Here is a 23,471-nt window from a genome sequence, read left to right as displayed (position 1 = left end):
ATTTTTGGAACAGTCCCAGCAATTTCAGGGCTGCTGGCAGCTATGACATTTATAGTGCTGTGCTTATTAGCTAATATGGGTTATTTTTTTTTATAGACATGTTAAGATGCTGTGCAAAACCTTATAAAGAAGCAGAAATTAAACAAGGAAAGGTCAAGTTCATACACTTATAGTTGCAGATAGCCGTAACAATACTAATTTTGCATAAATAATCCCGTGGCCATTTTTTGGCTCTGGCTTCTTTAAACCTATTTGGGTTTTAAAACATGGAGAACACTGATGCAGAAAAAAAGCATAATCCTTACATAGATGCAGGCGCTACTGGTGTGGCTGCTGTGTTATCTTTAGCATTCTTAAGTAACAATATACTAACATGCAAGTTGACCGCTAATCTCAGTAGGTACAATGCAAGCAACATTTATATTTTTCTTGATTTTTTTTTTTTTAACCAAAATGAAACCACAATAATTGCTTTTCAATTCTGGCACAGAAAATATATATATATATATAAACAAACAAACATTCATACGTACACACGCACACACACACACACACTTCACTGTACATAACACTTCCAATAGCAGCGTATATTACTTTAAATAGGTTTACTGGGGGATCACAGCAATGCAAGCTATTGCTGTTAAACTACCGGTATATCTGTTATGACTTTCTTTCTATGTCTTAGTGAATCCTTAAATTGAAAAGAAGTGAGATATCACATGAAAAGCATATATATTTATTATGCACTTTCATATACATGAGTCTTTTGCTGAATATAATACAAGGAATAAAATAAACAATTTACAATGTTGAATTCAATTTACAAAGGCTATTTACAAATCAAACTGCAAATGAAAAAAATGGTTAAACTAAGCATTTCTATTGAGGATGCTATGTTCTAAGCAAAATACACTTGCATAGCAGAGTAAATGTTTAGAAGGAACATTTTACAAAATAAATGAAAGAACTTAAATACTGTTAAGTAGAACAATACCAATAACAGTCGATAATGGTGAATAGCATTCGTGCATTTGACTTTAATAGTTCGAACATCTGCTGTTTTAGGGATATATTCCCATTCCAATCATTTTCATGGCATGTTTCAAAGGACCTAGTGGTTTTATTAACATAAAACATTAGCGTACTGTGGAAAATACTCCAACCATAAAGTGTTTTTCACCAATATTTCCAAACACTAGAGTCATACTGAGAAGCGGAAACAAAGTATTTTGCAATTTGCTTTGCAAATATATATTGTGATGGATAAAATGGTCCCTTGCGAAATGGGAAATCTTTTATCCACAAGACACAAGGTGCATTAGGCAAAAAAAAATATATATAAATTAATATTCCAATAAAATCATATGGATGAGTAGGAAGAAAAAAAAGAGTCAACTATGGGGACTTTTACCAAAAATATATATGTAGTGACAAAAATACAGCTTTATGTAGTTTAGTTCTGTAACACCCAGATTGATTTTGCCATGAGGGTAAGGCTATCGATCATTTAAGAAAACGGTAGTGTGGTTAAATATATATATCTCCCACGGGGACAACAAATGGGATTTTTTATTTGCCAACATATTTCCTCAGCTGAGGCTTTATCACTACTAGTGCTTTGCATGGAAAATAAATATGTCATTAATTTTGCTACAAACAAAAAAATAGGAACCACATTTTAAAGTCATACACATGTCCACTTCCGCCACAAATGGTTAACTACATACTTCTTCCTCTAACTGGACAAAAGACAACAAACTGGTTACGACATTTAAATAAGCATTGATAACGTTAACATCAAATAATACATAACACTGAGCTTTTCAGTGGTGGATAAATATCCTTTTTTTTTTCGGAAAGGTTGAGCATAATACATTCAACTCACTGCAGAAATAAAATATAGAAAAAAAAAAAAGTTTGCCGAGCTCTGCTAGCTGAGTAGGTAAAGGCATGGCACGCGAGCCATCAGAAATTTGGTGTACGTAAATACTGAAGTATAGGCAGTTTCCTCCAAAAACGTGGTATTTTTGGAGACCTACAAATATATTGCAGAGGAAACAGCTGTGGGAACTCTTCAAAAGCTTGCCAAGATTGAACATATTTCATAACCGTATAAATACTTTCAGCTAAACAGATAAAAATAATAAGGCAGAGGGGTGCATGTCATACCCGGTTCACTGCAGGACATGCGTATTTGAGTGTCTGAGTAATGAGATCAATCTGAAAGCTTCGGAGTTACATTTTATGGGGGAATCGAGGGGGAGCAGTTACAAAGTGCATTTTTGTGCACAGTACATTTTTTTATTTTTTCGCACGCGTTTAACAAAGTTGCCTAAAACCAGGCACAATAAAGCAATTTTCAAGTCATCTGTACTTCTGAAGTCTCTGTCAAAAAATTGCTTTGGAGAGCTGAAGTGTCAATGTTTGTATGACTTTCCTCCATTCTAGTAATATTGTTGTGCTTCTTCAACCTGTAGAATTGGGGATACAAAAATAAAATGTTAAGGATTCAAATTCCTCTTTTAGAGTGTCTGCAAAATACTATACATATATATATATATATATATATATATATATATATATAACAAATGGTTTTATGTCTGTGTAGGATAAATAGCATGTTGGGGTATACCGTATGTTGATATGAAAGGTTTTGCTTTGTTGCAATACTTTTGTTTGCAAACCCCCCCAAAAAAAACTTGCATTCCTACGTTCAAAACTTAAAAAAAACGCCAAAAAAACCCAGAAAATAGAAGAGCTTAAATTGCCTGTTTTTTTTTTTTTTTATAGAAAAAGACATTACCATTTTGTTAAAGCAGCACATCTTACCATTTATAGTGGCGTTTCCTTTTTGTAGTTAAAGCTAGGATCATTTCCTTCAATTTGAAGTTTTAATGATTGCTTAAGGCCCAAGTCTGTTTCGGATGGAGGGTAGCCTTCCAACACTTCCTGGTGTCCTCTGCCTTGTAAAGCACGTGGCACAGAAACTCTACCGAGAAAAACCTGATTTCCTTGAAGGTGATAGTTGGGATTGGTCATAATGCCATTCCTTTTCTTCTGCTCAGCACTTTGTTGTTGAATAAGAAATTGTTGTTGGGAACGTCCAACCTCCTGTTGGACTGAGGGAATTTGGATTTTAGAGGCAGTGTCGCTGTGGACTTGTTTGAGTGGTACATTCATGCTGGTTACTGAACTTGGAACATGGGCTCTTTTGTCAAACTGAGTCATTTCATATTCCAGCACCTTGGACTGAGAGCAATTACTTTGCTTTGTTTTCTTACCTACTGAGCTGGATTTATTTGAGGTGTCCCCTTTCCCACCTTTATTTGACTTGGTGGATTTTAAACTAGGCTTTACTTGACTCCACTCAAATTCACTGGTTGGGGAATTATTTTGTCCCAAAGAATGTGTTGTGGAAGTAGGAGAAACTATTGACTGTCTGCTTCTACTACGTGGTAGAGAATGCTGTTGAATTTGCTCTGTAAAAGAAAGGCAATGGAAACTATCAATAGGCACAGTTTGAGCAGTTGCAGTAGAAGACGTTGTACGAAGAGAAGAGTTTTTAGAACTTTTTAAGGAATTATTCGAGAGTGACGACTTGTGTCTATCAACAGTAGAATCTGGGGATTCTGATGGGGAGCTGAAGGCATGAGAAGGACCATTACAGAGACCACGCATAGCAGGATGGACATCACCACCTCCTGTGCTAGATGAACTATTGGATTTAATGGTTAAGGATTGCACTTTTGTAGAGGATGGGTTTAAGGCTTTTTGCTCCATGGTATGAACAGGAGAAGGATTGCATCCATTTAGTGTTGTTGCTCCATATTTTTCCAGGAGTTTAATTATTTGGGAATGTCCATTTTTGGCAGCTACCCGCATTGCTGTGCGTCCAAACTGATCAGCGTGATTTGGATCAGCCCCATGTTCCAACAAAACGTGGACAACGTCAGCGTGACCTTCCTGGGCTGCAATACACAGCGCAGTAGCACCTTGGTTACAAGTGTGATCGACAATGGCTCCATGATCAATTAACAGCTGTACGACTTTCACATGGCCTTGCCAAGCAGCAGATTGTAAGGCAGAGCGTTTTTCATTGTCTTCAGCATTAACATCGGCTCGATAAGATAGAAGAGACTGGACCATCTCTAAATGTCCCTGCCAGCAGGAGACATGGAGAGCTGTTCTTCCCTCTGTGTCACTGGCTTCTACATTCGCTTCACTTTCCAGAAAATATTCAGCCATTGTAAGCTGGTTTTCCAATGACAAAATATAAAGTGTTGGTCGTCCGTCAGCATCCTTGGCATTAATATCTGCGCCGCTTGCTAAAAGCAGTTCCACTATATCTCTGTGTCCTTCCAGTGACGCCACACGCAGAGAATTACGCCCATCATATCCCTTTTGATCAACCAACGATTTATTCTCCAACAATATTTGCACGCAATCATAATGGCCCTCTTGTGCAGCCAGTATTAAAGGAACGCGTCCATCGTTGTCAACCTCGTTTGTTCGAGCACCTTGTTCAATTAATGCTTCACATATCAATCTGTGACCTTCAAATGCAGCCATGTGCAGTGGAGTCCATCCAGCATCATCTCTATGGTTTTCATCTAAACCTCTGTCAAGAAGTGTTCGCACAACTTCAACATTGCCTTGAGCGGAGGCTATGCTTAGCACAGTTCTGCCTTCACTATCAATGCTATCTACTGCTGCTCCCCAAAACAAAAGTGTATTGACAACTGATGCATGTCCCATGGATGCTGCGGCAAGCAGAGGAGTACGCCCATTATTATCAGTGTGATCCACATCAGCACCCCCTTCTAGGAGCAAATCAACAACATCTACGTGCCCTTCGTAGGCAGCAACAAGTAATGGTGTCATTGCATCCTTGTCACAGTGATCTACTTCTGCGCCACGCTCAATCAGGAGGCTAACAACAGAGGCATGGCCTTTACTTGCTGGCACACACAGAGCTGCAACTGATAAAGCTGTTCTCCCATCAACATCTTCGTGGTTAACTTCTGCCCCATGGCTTAAAAGATGCTCTACAATTTCTTTGTGCCCCATGTACGCAGCTGCAATCAAAGCAGTTCTGCCTTCATTGTCAGCTTTATTAACCTCTGCACCATGCTGTAGCAAATTCAGTACAATATCTTCATGCCCACCCCATGCTGCTGCTCGTAAAGCTGTTCGACTGTCTGCATCTGCACAATCCACTTTGGCACCAGCATACAAAAGCGCAGAGACCACCTCTGTGTGTCCTCCCCATGCTGCAGATCTCAACGCAGTCCATCCATCGTGATCACAATGATTAATATTTGCACTACATCCGATTAGACAATTCACTACCTTTACATGTCCTTGCCGGGCAGCTAATGTAAGTGCTGTCTGTCCATTGGTATCTTCTATTTCAAGGTCAGACCCTCTTGAAACAAGCAAGTTGACCACATCAAGGTTGCCACTGTAGGCAGCATTGGCCAACAAAGTTCTGCCATTAGAATCGGACTGATTAACAGAGGCCCCATTATCCAGCAATGTGCGTATTGAATCCTCCCTTTCTAGTGCTTGTCGTACAATACAACAGGTTCTGTCGTCTTCGCTATCAACATGAGCGCCTGCTTTTACTAACAGTTGTAGCACCTCTTGCTCCTTTGGTATTACAGTGCACAAGGAGTCTTTTACACATGTTCCATTCCATATCATCCACAAAGCTAACTCCGAGTTGGTTAGTTGCAAATTTGAGTGAATAAGATGTAGAGCAAACTCTTGTACTTCTACAGGGGTCAGTTCCTTGGCACGACATGTATAACTCATTGCAAGCATTCGATGGCCCTCAGCTGCATTACACAGGTATTTCTGGGTGCAGTGTTTTACATCAAGCAACCACTCTGCAAAACTATAATGAAACAGGATTTTTGTATTGCCTATTCCTTCAACCAGGACTTTTGACAACACATCCAATTTCCTTTGAAAGTCTTCCATCGTCAAGGACATATTTTTAGTCCAAACTGCATGAAAGAGTTCTATGGTTGTTAGAGGACGACACGCTGCTAGTATAACATTTAAAATTGGTTGGACCTTGGCAAACTGTTTCCTAACAAACAGTCTTTGACATAACCAAAGGTATAAACCATTTAAAGTTCCAGGGATATCGCGGATCTCGCGAAGCATGATGAAATTTTCCACAACTCCATCTAAAACACGCTCTAAGTAAAGAAAACACCCGCTGCTTTTGATGTGGAGCTGGTTTAACATCTCTGCTGTCTCTTTTGTCAAGTGTTGTCTCAATGCTTCTTCTTGGTCCAAACGATGAAGAATATACTGCTGGACATCCTTCACTATGTAAGCCTTTCGAAGATCATCCAAACTTATTTTTCTGAAACCTGTGACAGAAAAAAATATATTTATTAGACAGAAAGTTCAGAAGTAACACCAGATGCAAATTAAACACCAATGCAACCAGAGTCTCTATTCTTACATCTTGTTTCTTGCTGATGAAAAAAAAAGAGGCGACTGGTAGGAATTTGGGTTAAATTTAAATAAAAATTGAAACTTAAGAAATGCAGATTGTCTTCTCACCAGTCTATTAATGCTGCATGTACCCGGATGCCTTTCACTCTATAACCATTGAAATTACGTATGAGAGAAGGAGCACACAGGTAGTGATGTGCAGCATACTGTGGCATCTCTAGTTTATACTGCTCTATTTGAATCAACTCCTTCGGGAGAAGGACCATTTTTATTTCCATATTCTTCCAACAGATCCGTCATAAATGGGACACCAAACACCACCCTTACGAAAAAATTACTGCAGTTTTTCTGAAGTAATACTGCAGTTTTTTGGACATGAAAAAACTGCAACACTGCACTTTTACTGCAGTATTACTGCACATTTACTGCAGTTTTACTGCATTTGTACTTCACTGTACTGCAGTTTTACTGCAGTTATTTTTGTACGGAAGTACAATTGCAATAAAGCTGCAGTACATTGAAGTACAATGCAGTATAATTGCAGTTAAAAAAAAAGGGCAGTAAATGTGCAGTAATAATGCAGTACAGTGAAGTACAAATGAAGTAAAACTGCAGTAAACGTGCAGTAATAGTGCAGTAAAAGTACAGTATTGCAGTTTTTTCATGTCCAAAAAACTGCAGAAAAACTGCAGTAATTTTTTTGTAAGGGCAGAGTCGTGCCGAATATGTTTTGCTAGGTCGCTTTAAAAACTAAACCTCTAGTCCAAAATTCTGCTTTTGAGATACGCTGGGGGGATTAGGTAGAAAGGCATCACACAATTGGGGAATATTGAAAAGTCCTGGTATTTCACGATTTTGCTTTAATAAATCACTTTGATACAAAATTGTCTTGTTTGGTAAACATGTACTAAATATTAAGGATGTAAAGGAAAAAAGGCACAGAATCACCCAATATAAAAGTGGCACAGAGTTATAAAAATATTTTTTCTGCCCCGGGAACCAGAATAAATAAAGCACCGCATTTTATGTCACAGTATCGCAATGGCTGATCTATACATATATAATTTTGCTAAGGCAAGCAGTCAATAACAAGACATTTTGGTCAATAATTTGCTACTGAATTTCGACCCCCCTCAGCATCGCCAAGTCAGATTTACTCTTAATATAGCAACCGAGACTCATTATAGCAATTCCATAGTTATCGCTGCCCATCTGTGCAAAAGCCTTTTCTAAACAGAAACACATTGAAGTGCAGTCTCGATATCAGAACAGTTCAAAGAATGTGAAGCTTCATACCTAAACTGCAAACAAAAGGTAAGCCATTAAAACGAGGCGTTTGATCTCTGAACACACCAGATTAGAACGGTTCCTGTAGAAATACCCCACCATATACCATCTCTAACTGGACTCAACCGACAAACCACATTTCCATAGAAAACTTATATAAAGCCAGCCAGTGCGTATATGATATATCCAAGGGGGGGTGTTATCAGCACGATTATTCCATTGGTTGCAGCATTTCTAGCACTTTATTAAACCACTAAAAATATAATGGAAATTTCTGCTAATTATAAAACATTGTAGAATCTGACCTCTTTTTGCTCAGAAAACCATAGCAAAAGGTTAATGAATAATCCTCTTTTGATACACCAGTGCTTTACAACAGGATTTTAGTCTACATATTGGCTTTTTCATGCGCTATCATTTTCTGATGCACCTGGCATAAAAGTAAAGCCCAGGTATGCATCATTATTAGAGCTCCTTAGTTCAGAGACTCCCCCTGCACCTGGGTTAGCACCTGTTAAATTATTATGACTAATGGGCGCGCCATCCAAGTGCTAGATCCTGTCACGAATCTGATTAAAAGATGCGGCATTATACAGGATAAATTAAATACAAAAAGGTAAGATGCATCAAAACGCTCCAAGGAAAGAAACAAAAGCTTGTATTATAATAAGGACTCAATTAAATTCTTCCTTTCAATGGGAAGCTTTATAATATTTAGTAAAAAACTTTTGAAGTGTAAAAAGAAAAAAAATTTGAGAAAAAAACAAAACTAAAGCAGACAGGACAGAGAAGCTAGCAGTCATAAGACAGCTGCAGGTAAGAACCAGAAGACAGAGACAGCTCACTAGTTCATACATGTTTACGTATGTGGGGAAATTAACCGGCCTATTATTATTTAATGGTTTAAACGCCATTAGACTTTCTCCAGCGCAGTTTAGAGAGCTTGTGCCTTTAACAGCCCTCTAATGCCAAGTTAACAGCTGTTTCTCATTACCACAGAGGCCTTTGTCTAAGCTTTCATGGAACAAGCAGGACATTAATCATTAGGAGCATTCCATTTAAACTAACTCTTTCCTCTTCCACTTTACTTGGAATCCCAAACTACTGCTCATCTCGCACAGAGCCCATCACAGGACATAAACGCTTTAAACAACAGAAGCGCCTGTTTTCTTAAATTCACAAGAAGTGCAACTGCCTTAGACCTCTAATTGGGATTCATGAGCTTCCTTTGCCAACAGTCAGCGTGGCCGGGTTTTAATACCGGGAATATCATCTTTAGAAAATCTACCAGCGTACGTGTGTATAAATAAATATGTTCAGTAGCGCAGATTAAACAAAAAATGAAAAAAAGATTTGAGTCCAGTAATATTAAAGAATACCTTTGTATTGGACTACGGGAGTATCAACTTCCCTTTATCCAGACAAAAGCAATACTAACCACAAGTTAGACATGGTCAGCAGTATAGGGGTTAAGGAGAATGTTATGTCTCACAGAAGTTTAACCCCTTTGGGAAGAGGGATTATACCAAAAAGCCTGGGAGTTTTTTCCGTATGTAGAAATACACGAAACATAATTATTAGTAATGTCTTTTTTTAAAAAAATACTAAAATATTTTATTTTAAGTTTTTTTTAGCAACTGTGCCTAGGAACCAAAGCTCAACAATGACCGAGTTTATGTTGTTTGGCTGATTACAGTAATAGCCCACATACATATTTTTTATATGTTCAGGACAGTCACATTCATACTTTCCATATATTATATATACATTATATATATATATATATATATAATGCATTTACCTTAAAAGGAGTTTGAAGGTAGTGATAGTAATATCAATTTTTATTTTTAGTGGGAGGGCTAAGGGATATTGGGGCACTTTTTTTTTTTTAAATTCAAAAATAAAAATATATATTTTTTACACTGATCCCAGTGCATTATGGATCTCTCTTATACATTTTGAATGTTAGTGATGTCATGGTTGTAGTTATTTATTACGTAATTCCCTTATTTTTCAACACAATCGGTACGGGGGACAGTCCAGACTGCCAACAGACAACCTGACCTCCTGTGTAGCGCCAGATAGATGTCCTTGCCGCTGTAACAAATTCCTAAGGGGCATTTTGGCACAGCTTTTAAAAAGGACCTACCCATACGTCCTAAGGAGTGTGAACGGGTTAAGTTGGTCGTAAATTAGTTCAGCCCCTGTGAAAAGTATTTGGTGGGGGAAGGGGTGGTGAGTGATACTGGTATTGTAAAAAAAAAATAAAAAAAATACTCATACATATATCTTTAGACAAATACATTAAATTAGGAGAATGCATTAATTAGAATAAAATCAAGGAAATGGCATATGAAATTCTGCTAGTGTGATAAGAATCTCATGTCCATTTTAATGCTGCAAATGGTTAATCACCTTTATTTCAAATGCTTTTATGTCTTTTGTGTTTTTGAAGTTTCCCTTCAGTACTTTTATTTTGAGGCCCTCAATGGAGTGGGCCCCCTGGGTGAAGTCATGGCCAACCGGGGTTCTACATTCAGATTAAGGGAACTGCAATTGGAACCTCAATAAGCTAATCTTTGTTATGGCTGACTTAGAACAAAGATTTATTGACTTACACTGTCACAAACCTTTTAAATATTATTGCTACATAGATGACATTCATTATATGGACAGAAGGAGAAGAAAAACTAAAAAAAAAAAAAAAAAAAAAAAAAAAAAATCTAATAAAAAAAACATCATAAGTCATTTAACGCATCCCATCCATCAAGTGAAAACTGGACCTCCTTACAGAATGTGTACACTTCCACTCATCTGTATACAGAAAACCTTCAGACAGATGCAGTCTGCAGTCAAACTAAAGGACTACAAAACCAGGAACAATACACAGAAACTTAAACACCCCAAGAACACCTATAAAAATATAGTGTGAAGGATACCACTATACTCATCCCATTCCTGGCTACATATACTAGAGGGAATCAGCACAATTATAAGGGACTTACGAACACTCCTAACAGATCCCTGATCCACTTATCCTGGCTTTCAGATGGACACCCGACCTAACACAAAAACTGGCACAAAGAAAAACACTTAATGAGCAAAACATTATTAAAAATGGCACCAACTGTGCAATATATGTCACTGCGCACTATGTCAACACATCTATAATGACAATGCTGCCCATCATAAGATCAAGGGATCATACTCATGTACATCTCCAAATGCTGTCCAGTTCAATAAATGTGAAACAGGATGTTACATTGGCGAAACTGGTCAGAAACTGAACCTAAAGGGTGAACCTACATAGACACTCCATTAACAGACACAACGAAAATGATAACTGCACTCCGGCCGGCCACCACTTTACCCAGATGGAACACTCCATTGGGGTCCTCATAATAAAAAGTAAAAAATAAAATTGAAATATGCCATGTTGTTGATTTTATTCTCATGTATTTCCCTCATTTAACAGACTTTACTTTGTCTAAAGGTATATGTTTTTTGTTGTTTTTTTTCTTCTTAAAGAATCCCCTTTTCCCCCTCCTTACCCCTCCAAATTCTTTTCACACTGGCTAACTAATTTACGACCACTTTAAAACCTGTGACCTATACCTTATCAGTCTTTATCATGCTCCTTAACTCCTGTACTGCTACCCATATCTTACTTAGATATTCTCTGACTAGTATTGCTTTTCACCTGGTAAAAGGAGGTTCATACTCTCAAAAGCTCGTCCTTAAAAAATGCATTATCCTATACTGAAGTACTCAGGCCACGTTCTTTCACACCAAACTCCTCCAAACGTATCTTTATGGGTCTTGCTTTGTGCACCACTATACGGACAAAAGTATTGGGACATACCTCTTAATTACTGAAATCAGGGTTTAGGCTCCTTAGGAAAACCCTAATGTCCCAGCATACCAAGACATTTTGGACAATGCTATGCTTCCAACAGTTTGGGGGGAGCCTTTTCTATTCCATCATGACTGTGCCCCAGTGCACAAGGCAAGGTCCACAAAGACATGGTTGGATGAGTTTAGTGTGGAAGAACTTGACTGGCCGCACAGAGCCCTGACCTCAACCTCATCCAACACCTTTGGGATGAACCGGAACGGAGCCAATCATTCTCGTCTAACATCAGTGCCTGACCCCACAAATGCTCCACTTGATCAATGGGCCACAGAAACGCAATGTCATTGGAGTCCTTGTTGGTGCAATGGTAACCCATCTCGGTGATACACTTCCTATGACTAAACACTTTTTGTTCTGCAGCTTCTTATGCACACCAGTTTGAAATTGCCAGGAAAGAGACCTTTGTATGTGAATACTTCAGTAAAAAAAATGAACGCTTGTTTCACATATAAAGCGTGAAATGGACTAAATGCTTAATGGACTAAAGTTTCTGGTCTGGTAGAAGTCACCATGTGCATTAAGTTTCTTCAAGGTTGGTGATCAACTTACCGAGCCAGTTAAAACTAAAAGCACATTTGCCATGCCTTATGGCAGCTGAACTCAGGTTCAAAGGTTAGACTAGCAGAGCGTAGTGTCACAACTGCACTGTGTTCTCAGGCTTCAATATATTCTAAGGTTACATTATATACTAAAGTTAATACTACAAAAACCTGCAAACCAAATGGGTTACGTTAACACGAGGACTCTTTTTTTTAGGGAAAACACAAGTTGCTTGTCAGAATCTTAACTTTTATGAAGACTAAAGACCTATCGAGTCAAATTCAAAACAATACAAAATAGGCAATTATGCTTTGCTTTGACGTTTAATACTATATGTCTACTTATTGACCTACACACCTGTGTGTGACATGATTCAGCTACTAATCTATACACCATTAGTAAATGAGTATTTATTTTGCAAATTTACTGGATACTTCCTACAGGGTAACGTTTACAGAGGACGCATCCTACACTAAAGAACATAGTACGTGTGCCAGCACCATGTTGACAAAATATATATATATATATCCACAAATGTATAGATGATATATAAACTTTAAATGGGCGGATATTTGTGAGTATTAGGTTTGGGTATATATTGATACTTAGCATGCATTATATGTGCAGTGATCTACAACAATCTCTAAATTCACTCAACACAAGAAAGCCTTGATTTCCAGCTGGTGGTATGTTCCCAAAAAGGTCCATCAATTAATATACAGCTACCTACCCATAGTTATGGATTGGGCTACAGATATCGGATGGTACTTGACGCTCATTACTAATTGTCAAGGAAAAAGTTACACATATCTATGGCAAGAACCTTAACATGCAGACATAAAAAGCACTTAAGCTACCACATCAATACTGGCCTTCTAAAAAATATATCCTTAAGGAGAGTAAATCCCACATGCCGGCACTATTTAAAATGTGATAACTTCTTACAGCATCTCCTAGAAAGGGCTGTAAACAGGAAACCAAGAAGGGAAAGGCTATTGAGGTAGCTGACCACAATTATTTTCCTTATCTTCTTCAATGCACTTTGCACATGCAGGGATTTTTCTTTTAAGTCCCAGCACTCCTATTCTCTCACATAACCGGCATTGTGACCTTTGGCCAGTGTAGAAAGTAAGCAGTAAAGCACTGCCCGGGGCACTTTCACATACACCAAAGGCTCTTTCACTGTGCTCTGGGTGCGCTTTGTTAAAAAGTACATACTTAACATAGCTTTGCTGAAAACATAAGTTACCCAGATTCTTGCTAAAAATATATATATATATATATATATATATATATATATATATATATATATATATATATATATATATATTATTTTATTTTTTTTACATATTTTCCCTTCTAAAAATCAAATAGTTTAGTCGCTCCTTTGAGACCAGTATTATTAAACTGTCTATAATGTAATGAATAAAACAGAGTAATGTATAACAAATTTATTATTCATAAGACTACCCAAAGAGAACCTTCCATTCCTTGCTGCTGCTGCTACTAATCCACAGTTACACAAAGAGAAAATATATAGGCACACTTTACCAGCCATACATGCATGGGTACTAAAGCATGCAGCGTGGTTCTGGGATAACCTCCTACATATTGTGTGTATGTATAGATGCAGTACATATACTGCGTGCCAACCGATTGCAGACATAGTAGAAATCATCATCTATAAATATCTATGGATTTTTCTTTCCATGACAGATGCGCTTTAAAAGTGGGATTAATGTAATGTTCTCAAACTACAGGAAGGCAGAGATCATACATTATGAATTAGAACTGGCATTAGGGCTCATCCTGTGATATCACTGGTTTTAAAACTGGTCTGTAAATTTTTAAATAAAGTGTATATTAATATCCACAGTATACAGAGAGCCTATAAGCCATGCCGATGACCTGTGACCTAACTTGTGCTTCGCACAACAGAATGGAGGAAAGTTAGCCTTATGCACTACATACACTGCCCATAATGGGATTTATGGCGGGGACTTTGAAATGTTTTATTACATAAAATGCCACTGCTCACTCTAGGAATACATAGAATCCCATAGTCTAGTAGTTAATGGAAAGTTTCAATTTGCATGACAGGTCCACAAAAAAACATCTAATTCATGTCTATGTTATGGCAAACAACAGACAGTCACCACATCTATATCCTTACATACCTGTAAACATTTTGGTGACAGCTCTACTTTGCTTGCGAGCTGAACATATGAGAAGTAGCCACGGAGGGAAAAACTCATGGTGACTCGCTAAAAGATCCGCTATTGTTCCTGATAATCCAGACGGTCGATGCTCGCCTTCCACAGCGTTGCAGCCCTCGTCAACAGAATCGACCACCAAAAGGAGACTTTGGGAAGGAGATTTCATAGCCAGGAGAGGAAGGAGAACACACCTTAATACAGAGGGAAACAAAGTTTAAACAGTTAGTGATGCCAGCAAGTAAGTAAAAATATTTTTTTACTGTTGCATGAGCTGTATAAAATAAGGCTGAGTTTGAAAGTGGAACCATGAGCAGGACCACTTAAATGAACATGGTTCTTCAAGATAGCATTGTGCCTTTAATACATATTGTATATCAAGACCATGATTCTGGGGACAACTCATCATTGTAAGCAACAATGTCAGAGTGATCTTACTAGACATGGCTCAGGACAGGTTTGCTTGTCTTATAACAAGACAATGTGGATGTATAAAAGCCTTATTTCTTTTCACCTCTAAGTAGCTTTATACATAAAAAGAGGCACAACTGTATCTTTCATTTCTTTGTAATGTTGGCATTCACACGGTTGTTATTCTTCTGTTCACATCAGTGTTTCTCAACCAGGAAAGCACAAAACATAACAGATTTCATCCAAATACAAAACTGTTACCACGATGCACAACAGAGATGACCAGAGACCAGAAGCAACATATACACAGAAGATAAAAAATAAAATAAAACAATGTGAACAACATTCACTGGCAGTTCCTGCTCTACATGCGCCCTTATTTTCACACAAGAGGACAGGAAAGCTATTTTGGGATTCAGCATTCTTCTAGATTAAATGGACATGGCAAGCCTGGATTCTAACGCACCAAAATAGTAATTGTCTTGTGCTGTTATTGTTTTTGTGTTTGTTAAAAATAATTTCTGATACTAAATCCACAAACTAAGCAGTAATTGTTTTGAATTGCTGCAAATCCATTCTACGTTTTGTCTAGTTCTTTTGAAATCCACACAAATGTAGCTTCCCTGCTTTCTTTCATAGGCAGTCTATATGCAAAGGGAGACCGCTTCCACAATCAAGGGGTTAACACATTTAACATACAATTAGTGCAGAGACTCCGAAAAGTCCAGTTTCGCATGTATGTGTCCAGTTGTGAATATTTGTGAATATCCAGAAATAAAAATAGTCTTGTACTTTATATATGAAATATCTTCACCCAGAACATGCAATAATGCCAATAGCAGCAGATGTGTTAAGATCCAAAAGCTGCTCGAATGCCAGCTTCTTAGAATTCCACTGTTATTATATTACATGGCATTTGTTAAGCCATAGCAGATTATACCGACTTCTAAAACCATACGGTAATAGCTATGAGCACAAAGTAAATAAAAGGACAAACACTTCAAACGCCCAATAGCCTGTTTCTAGAACCCATGAGAAATAAACGCTGAGCTGCTGCTTAGATTCAGTGCTGTCAGCAAACGGCTGGCAGCTTGCCAAAGGGCTTGCACTCTATACAGCCCCTGTCATCTATGGACCTAGATTCCACTCAGCCTGGAAAGACATCAGAAACTCATTTATTTTTTAAATCAATATTCCTGGATCCACAACCTAGCAACTACACAATCACATTATGCAAATACAAGTTTTTCTAATCAGAAGGCAGTCTCCAGAGGAAAGAAAAAAAAAATATATAAAAGCTACCAATATCACAGCACGTCCAAAAAACTAGGATCCACAAATGTTGGCAACATGATTTCAATGGCTATTCTTTACATCCAACTTTGTGAAAACAGTTTGTCGTGGGTCTTTTATTTCGGCATGACAAGGAGGAGACAAAGTCAGGTCCTTGTATACATCTTACATACATGTATGTATGTATGTATGTATGTATGTATGTACCTGTGTACACTGATTAAAGACTCCAGCAATAGGTGCTTTTTTTTTTTTTTTTTTTTTTTACCCAATTCCTCCATATTCAAATATTAGGTTACACAGAACCGAGACAGACGTGCAATTTTGTTAAAGAGTTACGGTAATCTTGGCAAACTTCTTGAACATGTAGAATCTGGCATTTGGTGAAGTAGCACTAGGGAGTAGGCATTCATTTCTGTTTTAGCATAGTTGTACATTACATTAGTATGGATTTGGCACACGAAAATATCAATCCATGAATCCTTTACCACAAGAACCTGGACAATGCATAAATCAAAATTACAGAGCTGCATGGTTGTGGCCCTTAATGGCTTGAAGGAGCGGCAGCCTGCCTGGGGTGAAGGCTTTGGCATTAGAATGAGCAATGCGACCACAAAGCCAAGTTAGAAGTCAGTTAATAGGTGGTACAACAGACAATGTATTTGTTGAAAAGGGCAGCTTCTTAAAAGTCAGCCTTGGTGAGAAGAATAACAAAAAAAGATAACACTTCAGAAGGTCATGAATGAAGTCAGGGCGACCGACAAAAGACAAAACAAGGGATAAGAAAACAAAACTCCCTTCTGTATTTATTTATTTATTTTATTTTTTAGAAACATTTAAATTAAAGGACGGGAAGCCTAGGCTGTTACTAAAACAGGATGACATCTTCCACCTGATAATTCCACGACAGACAACAAAGTGCCTCCTAGTTTAAAAAGCAGCCTCACAAAACGTTGATGGCCAATATCTCAGAGTTACCAGGTTCACACAGGTATGATGATTGTAAAAGCTGCAAGCAAAATATGAGGAAAATAAATTAAGATGTTTAAATGACCATGCCTTTTTTTTTTGGAAACATTGCTTGTTTTTTCTGGACAATGCCCGTCAAATGGCAGGCAACAGAATGGCCAACAGGCTGGTTCCTACAAAGCTAGAACTCTTGAGTTCCAGGACCAGCGCTACCCCAAAGACGTGTTAATCTACCTATCCTTTAATGATCTCTCATAACTCACCACACTAACACTCTCCCCGTGTATTGGATGGCAGACCACTACCTAAAGCTCAACACCTGCAAGCATAAGCTTCTGGTCCCAGCACCTCCACTGGCTCCCTGTACATTGCAGAATTACATTTAAAGCCCAGCCTACACTACATGGAACTCTGTATTTCCTCCTGATGTCGGTGCAAAGAAAAAAACAAACAAGTACAGTTCTATTCCCAGGAATCGGTAACATCTCACTATGTCCAGCTTGTTGAACTCTATACCATTGCTCAACCCGAGTCGACAGGTTCACTCAAACACTAGAAATCACATCCTGCTGCCTAGAGATTTTTAGCGTCGGACAAACAAATACGCTCTATAAAGCTCTTTAAGACCAATAGGCTTTTTCTTTGGCCAGGAGATAATATTAATCCTTGTAATAATAGCAATTTTAATAATAATATACATGCTTGCCATATTAAAAGCTGTTAATTGTATAGTTTGCATAGCGAAAATGGCAATGCTTTATCTCCACCTTAGCCACAGTTTGGATCTCCATGAATCTCCTCGCTCCTTGGCCGTAGCACCCTATCTTGCCATAATATAAGGCATTTCCCATGCACATGGCGCCCTGGTACAGTGTTGCTCATTGCTTGCGGAACTAAAACATGGAGCAGTCATTCTAACATGAGAGCGCCCGATTAAAAACTCTCCCCTCTGAGCTTAACACCCTTGTGGCCGAATGTAGTGTTAGGAACATCCTTCACAGTAGTGATGAATGCCTAATCCCTTCTTGATTTGTGTGGATGTTCGCTCAACACTTGCAAAGCACTGTTAGGTTGCAGCCATAGAAAACGAAGAAAAAAAAAAAAAAAGCTTCTTAAAGGTTTTTGTTATTTTTGTAATTAAACCGTCAGATGAAAGGATAAAATTACATTCCAGAGAGTGCACTTAATTAAAGTCGTGCTGAAACGTCAGCAGTATTGCTTTATTCAGAGTAAGCGTGTGTTACGGCTTTAGTTAAACATGGTTCACTTTACCACAATACAGGGCACAAAATGGTATTGAAGAGGGGAGAAGGCACGTCTGCATACACAGATACACCATGTACCATGCTATCTTTATTGTGGCTGATACAAGAGGAACGAAATCTCATTGCTCGTCAAAATGTCATTTTCTCACACAGTAGGAGCTAATAAGAGAAAGATTATTATGATTTCTCAAGGTTCTGCCTATACACTCAGTGTTTTATTGCCGCTTCGTATTTTCCTCTCCTAATAAGTCTAAAAAAATATGTTCTAATTCAAATTAATGACCTTCATCTCATTTTACAAGCCTTTCATACATACGAGTTTATGCAAGCTGAATGCCAATAATGGAGAAACACAACATACTTTAGTTATACGATGAGAACACGGACAAGCTTCCTATGTGCTACCTAGCAGCTGCCCAGCAGAATATTTCACATGACTAATACAGTCTGCCACCTTTCAACTGACATCACTCACTTTGTGAGTGTGTGTGGCATGAATTGGAACGTCCACTGCGATCCAGGCCTTCTCATCATCACTGCCTGACCTCACAAATGCTCTCTTGAGATACTCCAAAATCTTGGGGAAAGCCTTCCCAGAAGGGTAAAGGTGATTTTAAATGCATAGGGCCCCAAACTGCATATTAGTGCCCCAAACTGCATATTAGTGCCCACGGTTTTGGAATGGGATGTCCAACAAGCTCATATGGGCGTGATGATGAGGTATCCACATATTTTTGGTCATACAGTGCATATACTGAAAGTGTACTGGTAATTTTGCTGTACAAATAGAGGAGTGATTATATGTCAATAACATTCATCTGGTGGCAAAACATTTAGCTGCTACATTCAAAATAAAAAAAGAGTACCTTTTAAAGGCTTCTGACGGATTGCGTTCACACTCCCCAGGCTGTAAAAGGCTCTGGACAGCAGGATCGTTTAATTTGTCCTCATAGCCCGGCATTAGTCCTCCTCGGCAGATCTGGTCAACCAGTCCCCTGATAAAGCTTCCCACGCAAAGCGTGTCTGCATCCTGGGCCTTGCAAAAATGAAAAGCCAAAACCTGGCTATGCAAACCTCTTTGTAAACCGGCAGGTGAACTTGGCCACAGCAGCTCAGTGCACAGAGCTGTCTTTCCACTGCCTGGGCCACCGACTAGCAATAAACCCCAAGCAGTTCCTTTTCCCGTACTGCCGCCATTGCTGCCGGAGTTTGCCACAAGCACCAGTTTGTTGGCGGCAGAGACGCTGCTGTTTGCTTTCTCTTGCAGACAGTGTTGAAGCTTGTGGAAAATCCATTCTCTGCAGTAGAAGGGTTTTCCTTGGAGTAAACTGGTCTGAGCCATTGTGGCTATTGCTTGTCAATCTGAACTGTTACAAATAATGGCGACTCTGCTTCTGCATTTAAAACCAAATAAAGACTGGGGCCAAAGATGGGGCTAAATTCCAGTAGTGACATATCCTAAACAAGAAACGGCAACGGAATGCAGGGGGCATTCAACGCTTCCAGAAAACAAACTTCTTAGGTATTCACCATGTATAATACTACATGGTTCCTTACACTACATGAAGTACCGGAGTGGCGGTATTTTGCTTATTTCCGAGACCGAGCCTTTTCAAATGGATGGGAAAGTCAAGAACGCTCATCCCTGCATCTGGATTTCATACAACTGTGCATTCTTTCAGTACAAGCGGGAGACAACACATCTGGAAAGAAGAAGAAAGAATCCAACTGTTAGTATGCACCAATTATGATTTGTTCCAGCAGATCATCACATGCATATGTTCGCATCCAAACTCCTATTGAATCGCAGTACAGTGTATGCATTCAACGTGACCCGATTACATAACAAAAGGTGCATACTTTCCCACACTTAGCTATATAATTTTCTCCACGTACTGACCTACTGCCATGGATTTCCTAATCAGCCCTTTGCTGCATACTATAAGATAACTATAAAATAAACTCAGGCACTGGTGGCATTAAGATACATTTAACTCGACTTCCACAACAGGAGAAGTCCTTCGGAACGCATAGTTGAATCAAAAACATACCTTAACTATCAGGGAGACGCCTGCTTTAGACGATCAACCCCGTGGAAAAAAAAGTTCTAATGTCTATTTGGAAGTCATGTAAGTGGCCACGATGTGGTAAATGCTACAGACTCACTGGAACGAATGAACTGCATGCTTAAGTGAGTTTTCCAGACCTGGGAAAGTGTCGACTAAGCACTTTTTCCTGTTCAGATTACGGACCTTGAGATAAATTAAAGATATAATTAATAAAAAAAAATGCAGCCTATGAACTTAAGATGTACCCGACTGTACATACAAACAGACCGGTAAAAAAAAAGCATGGCTGGTTAGTAATTGTATCTCATGAAGAGAGAATACTTCTAGGACTACATGAAACTCAACCAAAACCAAACAAAAACAACTGTGAACATTTACATTCCACCCTTTGACAGCCAACTTTGTTTAGAGGAATTTCCCTTTCGGCACTTTGAGGACCAAATATATATATATATATATATATATATATATATATATATATATATATATATATATATATATATATCTATATCTATATATATAAATATATATATAGATATATATATATACATACACACACACATTATATACAATTGAAAAAGCATGAATTATATAGGCAGTTCAATAAAACACTCGGAAGCCAGTAAAATAATCAATATATACACACTTTGTATCAGCAATGCATTTACATTTCCCAGAAGGGGGGGATACACGTAGTTAATATGCATCGGTGAACGCAGGGTATATTACACGCCTGGTCTGTTTGGTATCGCCTCTTCAAACCTCTACTGCTTTTTTCTAGTATCCTCTAAATGGGTTGAAACAATTTTCAGCGAGATCTCCAACTTGCAGTTTTGTTTTATTTAGATGCATACCGTTTGGAATCAACACACAGATGCACGCTAACCCTGCAGCCCATGATGATGATGAAACCCAAACCTTGGGCAGTTATAGAATTAGAGACACAAGTTACAGAACTAACCAACACGGCTCTATCATATTATCATGTCGGTACAACGGTAGCGTGAGCGTGTATGTATTCACATTGTAAGTTAATTCACAGATACGCGCATACCCGTCAACAGAACTGTCAGTTTTCGCCCACCTGTCACCGGACAATGCATATCCAATTCCAGCCACCTCTAAATTAACTCTTCGCAGCTCTTACTTGTAACATGATGTCAGCTGTGGGATGTAGTGTGTACTTTTCTCTGCATGGGGTGGAAGTGGTTTCTCAATCATTGCTGTGAATTTATTACCCTCTTCCTCCTCCCCAGCACAGCCCCTTAGCTCTTTGTACTGCTGAAAGACCCCCTGGCCACCACCCCCCCTATCTGCACAGACTGGGCAGTTCCAGCCATCGGTGGCTCGCCATGCAGCACACACACACACACACACACACACACACACACGTACACACAGGGGGCTGTAGACATACAACCCGTAGAATAAGAGACAGTCACCGACATGCTGTGCAAGGCCAGAGACCCCACCCCGGGGAGAAGAGGCGGGGGCCGGATCTGTGCAGCTGGGACTGCAGTAGAGGAGGTGGCTGGGAGCAGCATATACAAGCTGGACCTGTGTGCACATGTGTGCAAGCATCTGATCACAGATGTGGAAGTCAACCCTGACACAGTCTCTGCCAGCACCCAGCTGTTAGAGGGGGGATCAGAATACATGTCCCAGGATGCACCGGGCCTGGGATTTTAAATAAATTTAAAAAAAATTACTGGTGGGTCAGTGTGCCCCCTGCCTTTAACGTGCATACGCCTTCTGTTAACCCCTTCAGCATCTGATGCTCCCAGAATGATAATAGTGTGCGCGCCCATACACACACACACACACACACACACACACACACACACACACACACACACACCGTCACCTTCGTCTAGGGAGTTACACGAATGAGTTCTCTAGACTTGCCCGTATGTTTATAAATGCATAGACCAAACAATTACACACTTCCCTCGTGCATTACCTCCATCCAGTGAGCGTGTCCACCTCTGCCCGGAGCTACGCGCCTGTTGCTCTGGTAACAGCACTAGGGGACAGGGACCCCGTAGACTTGTCACCTCAGCCCCCGGGGCTCTCTGTCTCTCTCTTTGTTTCCCCTCTTTCTCGGGTCTCAGTCTGGCTGTCGCTCCGGCTGCTCCTCCTCTCCCTCCCCGAGAGCCGTATCCCCGCCTCCAAACAGCAGGAGGGGACGGCAGCCAAGCAAAGAAAACGTCGAGGTTGAGAACTCTCCAACCGTGACCCCGCCCTTTCCTAGGCCACATCCCACTAAGCTCGCCAAGGACTGTGTCCGGTGGCACGCGGCATCATGGGAGTTGTAGTTTTAGTGCCTATGCGGGTTCCTTGACCACGTGACTAGGCGTCCTGGTGTAACCCTAGTCGGGTACGGTGTCAGAAGCTGTGCTGTCAGGAACTGGGTTACTTCTGTCCGTACTTACACGTTGTGTTTACATTTGCTTTTATTATTAAAAGACCAGCTCCTAGTTGCAGGTTATCTAATAGCCTATACAGATCCTTTTCCTCTCCCAAGGTTATCCTTACCTGCCCTCTGCACCGATGTAGCTTAACTGAACCAAATGTTTACACAGAGAGCAAAAAATCCTTATTATCTCTCCTGTGTTGTGGGCTGTTTTCCCTCTTAATTAATCCTCATGTCGTTTTAATAGTAGTTTAGCTGATAAGCAGTTTCTGCTTCTTGAAGCATTGTGGCAGACTTCCTGGCAGAATTGGCACCGTTAGCCTTTTTTTTCTTATTTTGGAGAAAAATGTGTTGTAGAAGAGTGAAAAGATATTGTACATTTGCATGAAATAAAAAGCCGTATTTTCCGGTTATTTTAAAATGAATGTAGAAATTAACACTAAAAAGATAAGTAGATCGTAGAGCTTGTTTTAAAAAAATTTAACGCAAAACATGAATAAAGCGATCTAGGGACTGCTAAGGACAATGCGATAATTCTAAAGCCACCCGGTACATCACAAAGGGCCCTGGGACAACATCCAGGGATCTGCGTGCCTCTCTTCCCTCCGCCGACGTCATAACCACAGT

The 23,471-nt window shown here is 39.3% G+C and overlaps 1 protein-coding gene across 1 annotated transcript; it reads right to left on the bottom strand.

The window, feature by feature from the left end:
- Window positions 1-1,587: 1,587 nt before the first annotated feature.
- On the bottom strand, window positions 1,588-22,547 carry ANKRD50 (ankyrin repeat domain containing 50). The gene is made up of 5 exons (XM_053461406.1): window positions 22,392-22,547; window positions 19,229-20,065; window positions 14,389-14,618; window positions 2,830-6,383; window positions 1,588-2,471 (listed from the first exon to the last, which is right to left on the bottom strand). The coding sequence occupies exons 2-4, from the start codon at window positions 19,702-19,704 to the stop codon at window positions 2,833-2,835; spliced, it is 4,257 nt and encodes a 1,418-aa protein (XP_053317381.1). The 5' UTR covers window positions 19,705-20,065; window positions 22,392-22,547; the 3' UTR covers window positions 1,588-2,471; window positions 2,830-2,832.
- Between the last annotated feature and the right edge of the window lie 924 nt (window positions 22,548-23,471).

Source organism: Spea bombifrons, chromosome 1, assembly GCF_027358695.1.
Source record: "Spea bombifrons isolate aSpeBom1 chromosome 1, aSpeBom1.2.pri, whole genome shotgun sequence".
In the NCBI taxonomy this organism is placed as follows: Eukaryota; Metazoa; Chordata; class Amphibia; order Anura; family Pelobatidae; genus Spea; species Spea bombifrons.
This window is presented reverse-complemented; position numbering and strand designations above follow the sequence as displayed.